The sequence below is a fragment of the Octodon degus genome, unplaced genomic scaffold, assembly GCF_000260255.1.
Source record: "Octodon degus isolate 3935 unplaced genomic scaffold, OctDeg1.0 scaffold00185, whole genome shotgun sequence".
Taxonomy (NCBI): Eukaryota; Metazoa; Chordata; class Mammalia; order Rodentia; family Octodontidae; genus Octodon; species Octodon degus.
In genome coordinates, this window is record NW_004524761.1 from 840,063 (window position 1) to 850,382 (window position 10,320).

A 10,320-nucleotide genomic window follows, 5' to 3' on the forward strand; every position below is an offset into this window, starting at 1 on the left:
TTATTAACGTTTAAGACTTCTCTTTCAGCAGGGGAGGAGAGCAATAACCATTTCATCTAAGAACAGAAGGATGAAAGGAATATAAATCAAACCCACTCCAGCAGGTTTCATTTGGTCTAATTTCTCTGCAGATATTAATCATCATACAGGCCTGTACCAATGACATCTAACTCCATTGTAACTCAAAATAGAGAACACTCACTTCGAGACCTTCTCTAGTGTATTATTTTGACAATATAAAAAAAATAAATAAATTGAAACAGTGGGCCATCAAGACTGCAAGACATTGGGGGAGAGGGCCTGCCCATTAGCTCGGGTGTTTTAAGTGCCTGCTGAAACAAAGATTGCAAGACATCAACTATACCAAGATGTTAAAGAGAACAGGCCTATACTAAACCTATACACCAGCATACAAATTGTATAAACATTTATCTGCCACAGTGTCACCCGGGGGAAAGAAACAACTCCCTGTATTTTTCCTTAGAAAATTGCTATGTCAAGTGGATATCACAAAAATTATTTCAGAGAAAATTCTTATTAATTCTGGTAAAGATCATCTAAAAGGCCAAAATTAGTTAAATTCCATAGCAATGCATTTAGAGGCAGGAAGTATCAGCACTCAAGTGCTCTGTGTTAATCCTTTATAGTCGATATAATACTGAAACTGTGGAGAAAAGATGTTTGAGAATCAAAGTTGGACTCCCTCTGAGGCAACTAGTGTCAAGTGATTTCGCAAAACACCTTTTTTTGGTCTCTCTGAAGCATGTTTTGCTTAGCACTGACAAAAATACACGGGGGATGGGAGAATATAAAGCTCAAGGAAGTAAAATTAATTCACAAGCCTAAGCAGTGGTGATAGGAGAATCCTGAATGAGCAACACATCTGTGCCTGTGAATAAAGGTGCCCCCAGCTAAAAAATTCTGTGTCAGCCCTCTGTAATCACTGTGCTCCCCTCTTACCCCCGCCCATGCCAGAGTGAATCAGTTGGAATAGACATAACTATGAAGGAAGAGCAAAAGATATTCTATTGAGAGCATTGCCCCCCATGCGCTCTCTCTCTCTCTCTCTCTCTCTCTCTCTCTCTCTCTCTCTCTCTCTCTCTCTCTCTCCATTTTAAATTGCCACTTAGGCATTTCCAGTAAGGTATCTGTGCCTATCATTTCAGAGGAAAACATCTGTGAACACTACTTTGAAAGCCAGATTACATTTTTGTGACCATATCTCAATACAATCATTTCTTAGTATACAGAGAAATGATCTGCTATTCTTATTTTCCTGCCTGTTTTTGTGCTGAATGTAGATTACTTTTTTTATAGTAGCTAGAAGGACTTAATCAATGTGTTTGACTCAGGGGACCTAAATGCCTTAGGGAAAGGCCTTCTCGTGCTCACTAGGTTTAGCACTGTTGGAATTTCCTAGGAGACACCCTAAATGGGGTCCTTATAATAAGAATCCCCATTCATTTGACCCATTTGATACTACCAGCTTCTTCAGATCAACAGTTCATTGTCCTTGTCATAACCAATGTTCAAGAAGTGAACTACATATATGGTTTTGTCCAGAATTGAACTAAAAGTTCCAAAACTGCTTGAAATTCAGTGAAACAAGAATGACTACCCTGACTATGAGAGTGTTTACTCTCATTACTCACATAGCCAGAACTTATTTCCACTGGTGCAGGGAACCTGGACCACAGTAGAAAACTCAGAATGTCCTCAGAGCCTCTCACTGACCTAGCTAATATTCGTCTCTATTCCAACACCCATATAGTTGTTGTCTTAACTATTAGAATTTTCACAAGGGGGAAGGTGTCAGCCTAGAGTCAGCTAAGAATAAGGGTTCTGTTGTTGTAGTTGTTTTAAAAGACTACCAACCACTACTTTTGCTCACTGAGCACATAACGAATACTTGCACAGAAAAGGCATCATAACAGCCCAAGAGCTGAAGGACCAGTGCAATGAATGCCTTTCTGGCAGTATTTAATTTCTTATTTGATGTACACAGTAGAAAATGTAGGTTGGCTACCAACTCTGTTCTTCAGTTCTTGTGTGTGTGTCTATCTTGATGCCGTTATAATTAGGTATGAAATTTAAGGAGGTTGGAGCTCTTTCCAGTTTGCCTAAACTCCAAATTCTTTTAAAGTCCTGCCAATGAGGATACAAAAAGTACTGAATCAAGTTTTAAATTCAATTTCTTCATAACTCATTAAGCTCTGTGATTCTTTGAAAAATTTTCTGTTACTAAAGTGATGGTATTTTGATGTATCATAAGACAGTGAAAATAATGAAGATATAAACATAAGTTTTACAAGCAAAGCTATGGTATAGTTAAAATCAAATATCTACTAATATATTGATACATAAAATCACTTAAATTCATAAATTATAAATTATCTTGATAATTCCTAAAATAAATTTCTTTTTTAACCTAAGTGGAAGTTTAAACTCCATTTGAATCATTAGGACAAGAAATATTCAGTCAATTGCCCAGTTGTAAGGGCAAAAATTACAAAACTTTAGAAAAGTTTTCATACACTGACAAGCACTAATAACATAAAACCATAAAAAACTTTTACATAGTAAATGCATATCAGTAAAAGATTTCAAAAATAAGAAAAGTGATTGTTAGTTCTTCTTCCGACAGCCATCATCCGTCTTTATTAACTTTGGCATACACACATGCATACACACACACACAGACACACACAACAAAAAAAAATCAGAGTACTTGGCACATAATAAAGAAAAAAATAACTGACAAATTATTTTTCAGTATTCACTGAAATTCGTGAGGAATCCTGAAAATTAAAATTGGTATTTTAACCTTCATTTACAGCTTCTAAAAAAAAAAAAAAAAAACCTAGCTGTTGGTGCATTAATAAAACATGAAGCCACATGGATGGATGGATGGCTATTAACATTTTTTATTTTGGCTGTGCCCATACAGTCAAGGATAGGATTGAAGAAGATAGTTTAGAAAGCCAAAATCTTATTTGGAGCTCCAGGTACCTAGTTGGATTGTCACGGACGTCATAGAAATGACACAACTAAGTGTTAATGTGGACACAGCCAAATACCAGAATCCTGAAGGCCAACCAACACTAGCTACAAGCAAGTAGCAATGTAGCATCATAACTTAAAGTTCTTATGAAAAATTATTAGGAGGTGTGTAGAAAGCAATTCCTTTAAAAGAAATAAAACCTCTGTCTTTATTCAAATATGGTATGCTGTTCTTAGCTCACAACCACACAGAAATACAGAAAGCTTTGTGTGGATTGTGTAGAAAGGCCACGCCAGTGACATGTTGTAAGAACTCTGAAACATTTGAGAGGAGGGTGATGATTCAACTCATCCAGCAGTTATTTTTATGAATATGAATGTTTGTTTGTATAACACAAAGAATGTCTGACTAGCTCTTCTCACTTCTCCTAATGCAGAGAAAGAGCAAAGTCACAAAATGGAGCCTGAGGGTATTAATTTTAAAATGAGGAAGACAATTTGTTGATGATGAGGGTTATTCCATGTGAGAAAGTGTTGCCAAGAGAAGCTGGGAAATCTGCCCACAAGCGAGCATTGCAAGAAACAGGCAGAGGCTCATCTGTCTGAAGGGCTCCAGGAAGCAATGCTGGCAACAGGAGCACAGCCCTTAGCCCTCAGGGTGTCCAAACCCTGGATCATGTGCACTGTGTGTATATACAGACTTACGGTTGTGCTTGTGTTGCACAAATACTCATGCATACGGAGTCAATATAAACTGGCACATATAGTTTTAAGTGAAAAATCATATAAATCTGCCAATTCCCCTCACCCCATAAACAAAAGAAAAGGAAGAGAATAATAATAAAAAACTAAACCTATTCCACTTGGCCAGATCTCTTTCTACCACATATCCTTGATCAAGGGAGGGAGGTAGAAAATGAGAGAAAAAGCCCAGTTTGAGATAAATGACTCCCCAGGTCTGTCAGCTACTCTCACGTAGCTGGCTGTCATTGTGTAGAAGATACTCAGCACATGGGACCAAGTTAACAAACAACAACAACATTTTTTTTTCTTGTATTTCCACATCTGGAAAGAAATCTACCCTGTGGATTTACATGTTAAGGTGAACAAGGTAAAAGTAGGCAGTAGTGTATGTCAATGGACTATTGGGTTCTAACGAGTGTGTATCATTAGTTATCTTTCCTTTAAAATATGAATTTCTTTTGGGAGATTTACTTCAAAATGGTAACTTGATTTGTTTTCATTTTTGTTTTTTACTTCTCCCAACCCCAGCCCTCCCCTATAGATGATACTTCCGTAAGAGTTCAGACTGCCAAGGGTGCTTTCTCTCAGGAAAACGATCTGGAATTTTGATCTTTAGGAAATCCTGGATACATTTCTCCAGCTCTTCCTCAATGGAGAGCTTTTCTTTAACAGATTTTTTTTTGCTGCTCATGTTCGACTCCCTAGAGCCTGAAGTCAGAGTCCGGAGTAGATCGCTTTTCCGTCGCATCTCTGACTGCTGGATCAGCTGCACTGGGCCCTTCTTGATGGGACGGTCCAGAGTCTGGATGTTTGTCTGGCGTGTCACAGGCCCACAGATGACTGTCTCCTGGGGGGAGCTGGCCTCAGACTGGCTGTCACAGCTGGAGGTGGAAAGGTCATTGCAAGATGTGCCACTCTCCCCTTCTTTGTCACCCTTGCCATTCTTGCAGCAGCAGTCACAATGGGAGGATGACCACCTGGAAGGCTCACCTGCAGGGGAAGTACAGACACAGGGGATTAATGCCAGCTCAGCTTGTAGAAGCAGTGCAGCAACAACCACAGGCACAGGTATCACACCACAAGGCTTTTAGATGAAGCAGGACGAACACAGGGTGGGCTACAATCGCAGCACCCAGAAGCCAAGTCCTACAGGGCAGGAAGATGGCAATGCTGTGATGTGTAACATAGAATAGGTAGCATAATGCTGAAACCCACCGATACCTTAGAAAGAAATACCAAACTACACCATGTGTCAACCTTGTTACTTTGGCAGGTGCTTTGAATTTTTACAGCTTCAGATTCCTCATCAGTGAGATGAAGATCATTTTTGTACTTCTAGAGTTGTAAAGGAGGCTGAGGCAAGTCAAATGAAATGTACTCTTCAGCATAGAGTGAGCACTCAGTAAATGCTATCCAGCTTTACCATGGCTGAGGTTAAACCCCAATCCAAGTGCTAATCCAAAACCCCATGTGATAGCAGACAAGTACTACAGGGAGGAGGCTCTAGGTATGGAATGACAAGGCCAGGGAAGGAGGAATTCCTTGTCTGAGTCCCATCCACAGACTGTGCTCTCCCTGATCCTCTTGATAACTGTATACATTCAACAGTTCTATTTCAAATGGCCATACATGAAGACTAAGACCTCTGAGAATCTGAGAAACTTGCTGCAGTTTTCAGGACTTGAAAGTGGCAGGGCTAAGATGTAAATACAGGTCTCCCAAAGTCACAACCAAGGCAGTTACCATTTTGTCCCTATTTTTATTTATTTTGTAAATTTGTTTGTATTTTAGGGAAGGGTCTACAAGGTGTTCAAGGTTTCACTACTAGATCGGACTCGTAGTGATCCACCTGTTCACAACCTCCCAAGAACTGGGATCACGGGTGAGTGGCACCATGCCCAGTCTCAATTGCCAGCGTGCCCCAGGGGATGGGGATCAAACCCCAGCCCCTGCACCTGCTTGCAGGCACTTTAATGTGCTGAGCTATTTGGCTGGCCCTCCTAGTCTGTATTTTAGCTGACTACAAAATTCTTGCTTCTCCTAGAAAACATTGTTGAAGCTTCAACTTCTCTCTGGAGTCATTTACATTTCTGCAGAAATATTTGCCTTTTTTTCCTGGCGGGTATGATTATATTTTTAAAAAGCCTCTTATTTTAATTATTTTCTTTTGTCTTATGCATCTCAGTTACCAGACCATAAATTACCTAAGGAGGACATTGTAAAGTATTCATTGCCATCCCAGGAAATGGAACTTCAGTAAGAGTATATCTCAATAACAACTTAGTACCTGGATCCAGCCACAACTAAATCTATTCTTGTTGGTAGGGTTTTAAATTGTACAATCCACTAAATTCCCTGTTATTTTTAAGCAACTGTGAATCCCTTTCTCTATATTTTCTTAAGTCTTGAGTCATGAACCTGCATTCAGCAATTTGAAAACAGCAATTTTTCAAACACATAGTTGGTGGTTCCATGAATTAGAAAAACCCACAAGGAAGCCACAGAGGAACTTTATAAACATAAGTCTTTGCTCTGGGCTTTCCACCCTCTGAAGAACTACAGTCTCCTCAAAGTCATAAACGTAATACTATATAGTGATCATATAAGCAGGAACTTTCACATATTCTATTGTAGTGAATCCATGAAAAATACAAAAGTAATTTGGTATTTTGTGCTACTAATATTAAGGAAAGAATAATGTATTATCACTGTATGTTTTAAAGAAAACCTAGTCTAGTTTTACTATGTCTAATTGTCATAAATATTTGGTCCCTTTATAACAAGATCCTATTATTATTCCCATTTCTAATATGGTCGAAATACAAGAAACTCAGAAAGGAAACTATTATAAAAGTTATGTCTTTTCTTCTTGTATAATACCTGTTTACATGTCTGAATGATCGAAAAAATTAAAACAGCTTATCTTGATGCATTTTTCCAGAGGGAGGAGATAAAAAGTTTCTGTGAATCACAGGTCCTGAACTATCTGTAACTCATCTCCAGTGTTTAACATCACTTTCTAAAATGCAGCTGAGTAATCATTGTATTTATATAGCCATTAAATTAAACACAACAATCCAATTAGCTGAAAGGAATCTCAACAGCAGAAATGTTCTAGTTATATCAGGCTATTACAAATACAGTAAATATCTTCCATGCAACAGAGAGCCACTCAACATGGGCCAGCTGGTGACTGAAAATATCAGCAGTGGAGAAAGGCTTCTGAATGCCAGCGTTGATTGAGATCATTTCTCACCTTCAATTGGCAGAACGTGCCTTTGCCTCCCAAAACATGGCCATCCCTGTGCTAATGTGACTCAGTTGAGAAACGATTACAGTGAGTTGGGTTTAAGAACATCAAGCACCATCAGACTAGACCTAGAATATAATATTAATAAAGAAGGGAATTACAGAAAAGAGAAAGGAAAGATACAAGTGCATTTATTCTAGGACACACTTGCCTATTACCTTAAAGCACAACAACAAAATATTTTGGCCACGAACCCTGAATGAGTAGAAATCCAAGCCCTGTAGGAAGTCATCCCATTCAATGGACTCCCAAGGAAACCCTAGTCTTCTTTAAAAGTCATTTTAATAATGAGGAATCCTGGTGTGTTCATGTAGTAAACTGCATGCAGCCTTCTACTATCCACCTTGCCAAGAAACTGGCAATTCTATAGCTTTCTCTTCTTTGAACTGCTGGGATGAGCACATATTTAAGTGTCAGCTGGAATCCTGCAGCTTCTGGGCAAGTCACTTGTTTTAGGCACTATCATTATTAAAGGGAAATTGAACAACTTAATGTTAGTGTTGTATGTCATACGACCACATGTTTCAATGTTTTATGAGTACATTTGAATGCTTTACTATTTTGGCAAGATAATTCATAAGATATTTTCTGAGGTCCATACATTAGTTTGAAAGCAAGGAAGAGAATGATATTAATGCAGTCCAGGTAGAGTACTATTTGAAGAGTCATGAAATTTGTAAAACAGTCAAGTTGAAAAGCAACTGTTACATTTCTTTTTCTAAAAGACATGTCTGCCTGAATACCATCTTCCATAGAGCTTAACCATAAGCAGAGATTTTTAAACAGAATGTAAAAGTGATGTAAGTACCAGGAGGCCCTATGCCTTTGCAGTTCCACTGAGGTGTGCTCATAGGTCCTGAATATGAGGAAAGACCTATGAAAGGTCAGTTCTGCACCCTGGGTATCCTAGAATCCCTCCAGTTATAGGAAACAAAAAACTGCTGTGCACCATAGATACCTTCCTGCTTTAAACTGCACCATACATTTGCTTCCAATTTGCTGAGGTTTCAATACTGGCTGGACTAATTCTATTTGGGGAGAAAATAGGTTATAATTGATTAGCCAGATGTCGGGAGAAAACCATTTCATTCTAAGAAAAGCCTGATGTATTGATATTAAAGAAAGCAGAAAATCTATTGCCTTTGGAGGGGATTATCAACTAGTTGCTGATTAAAAGCCTAATAGCTCTACTGTATTTTTAATAAGCCATTGAATTGGTGGATATTGTAGCATTTTTGGTGCCTGGCACATCATATGGCTTTGGTGAATGCTTCCTGAGTGAATGAAAGACGCAAATACATGTATCAAATTATATCGAGTTGATCTCATGGTAGAGCATATGTCAGCCTCTAGAGTCAGGCCTCATAAACTGTTGGCTTGAGACCTTGGATAAATTATTTTACTTTTCTGAAACCATTGCCTCATCTGAAAAATAAAGCAATTAAAAGTTTCTTCTCCACAGGTGTCTTAAGAAAACTAAATGAAATGGTTAATATAAAGATTATTGCAAGGGCTGGTCGGATAGCTCAGTGCATTAAAGCAACTGCAAGTAGGCGCAGGGGCCGGGTGTTCAATCTTTGGACCTGCCTTGCCAGCCTCGTTCCTGGGGCTCACTGAGACAGCATTTGAGACTGGACGTGGTAGTGTACCCCTATAATCCCAGTTCTTGGGAGGTTGTAAACAGGCGGATCACTACGATTCCAATCTAGTAGTGAGACCCTGAACACCCTGTAGACCCTTCCCTAAAATACAAAAAGTTAATGATAATAAAGGCCAGTGCATAATTTGTGTAGCTCAATTATCACATTTATTCAAATATATTGGTCCTACTACAGACATTATTATGCAGAATATTTTGCATAAAGAAAACAGATTTAGAGCTTGCCAGATACTATTATGCATTCCCCAATATACTATATAACTGATATTGAGCTATGAATGGAGTAAGTTAGAAAGTGCACTGGTGGTACAGCCAGGAACTTCAGGGAAAATACATTGTGTACTGAGTCATCTCTGCATGGTGTGGGAGTGGGGGATGCTACAAGCAGACAGGGCCCGGCATGTAGAATGGAAACAGGGCATGTTCAGGGAAGCAGTGAGCCTTCTAGTGCAGTGCTTAAAGTTCACAAATGAATGAGTCCTCTAGGATAGAAAATTACCTTAAAATACATAAAGTAAACAAAATTCAGAACAGAGAGGAATTTGTATTCTAGACTTTATGGGGAGGGGCAAGAAACTCAATTGCCCTAAGTCCTTCAAGTCCAAAATCTTTGACCATTTTACAACTTGGAAAAATTGAGGAACAGTCAGGCAAGTCATATATTGGACGTGGCCCCTTCCACAAAAACCTTCACTGTGGTAGTCCAACTCATGTGAAATGAAAGAGGGAAGACTACAGAGTATTTCTACCCTATGAAAAATTCAAGCCCAGCTGAGAGAAACATGACTTAGCAAACTCACAAAGTGCTTATGCATTTTTAAAAGAGGGAGCTCTTCAATCTACCCGCACTTCAAATCCTCCACCTGCTAATGGCTGTGAGCACAAAGCACATCATTTACAGAAACATCTGGGAAAACTGCTTTCCCCTGTCTTCTCTGTCAATGATGTAGGAGCCTGCCAGTCTGGGAGCTGGGTGGCTAGGTTTAATTTATTGAGGCTGCTGAAAGACTTTCTTGGTATCCCAGCTGAAAAGTCAATAATGGTGAAATGGATGTTTTTATAATTTTGCTAACCTTGGAAAAAATATTGCATAGTGGATATTGGAAAGGGGCAGACTGTAAGCTTCTCAGAAAAATGGATCTTTCAACATTGGTTGGTTACCAATCGCCAACATCTTGCTTGTAGTTGACATTTTTCACTCGTGAATATTTAGCCTTGTGTGTGCCCAGCTCCCCATTAGTGGGTGGCGAGTATATGCAAGATAAGAAAGTAAAACTATCCCTGCATCAGTCAGCTGGTCAGAAAAATAGACACCCTGTCAGTTATCTTAACAGGGAGCATTTGATATAAGAAATCAGCTAAACAGACATAGGAAGAATGTAAATATAGAAAGGTGATACTGAAGAGGCCAAAACACAGACACACGTTGCAGCTTCAATCCTAAAGTATGGGAAGACAAAAGAAGATACAGGGATCAGGGAGATGGCTCAGTAGAATAACTGCATCCCTGGCAAGTGCAAGGGCCTGAGTTCAATCCCTGGTTCCAAAAAAAAAGAAGAAGAAGAAGAAGAAGAAGAAGAAGAAGAAGAAGAAGAAGAAGAAGAAG

General features: G+C 39.0%; 1 protein-coding gene across 1 annotated transcript in view; it reads right to left on the minus strand.

Annotated features, from left to right (window-relative positions):
* Window positions 1-3,346: 3,346 nt before the first annotated feature.
* The window catches only part of Kctd16 (potassium channel tetramerization domain containing 16), a 279,676-nt gene continuing 272,702 nt past the window's right edge, over window positions 3,347-10,320 (minus strand). Inside the window, exon 2 of the mRNA XM_004643839.3 lies at window positions 3,347-4,734. Within this exon, the coding sequence (XP_004643896.1) occupies window positions 4,280-4,734 (455 nt within the window). The 3' untranslated portion in view covers window positions 3,347-4,279. The remainder of the gene's footprint in view (window positions 4,735-10,320) is intronic.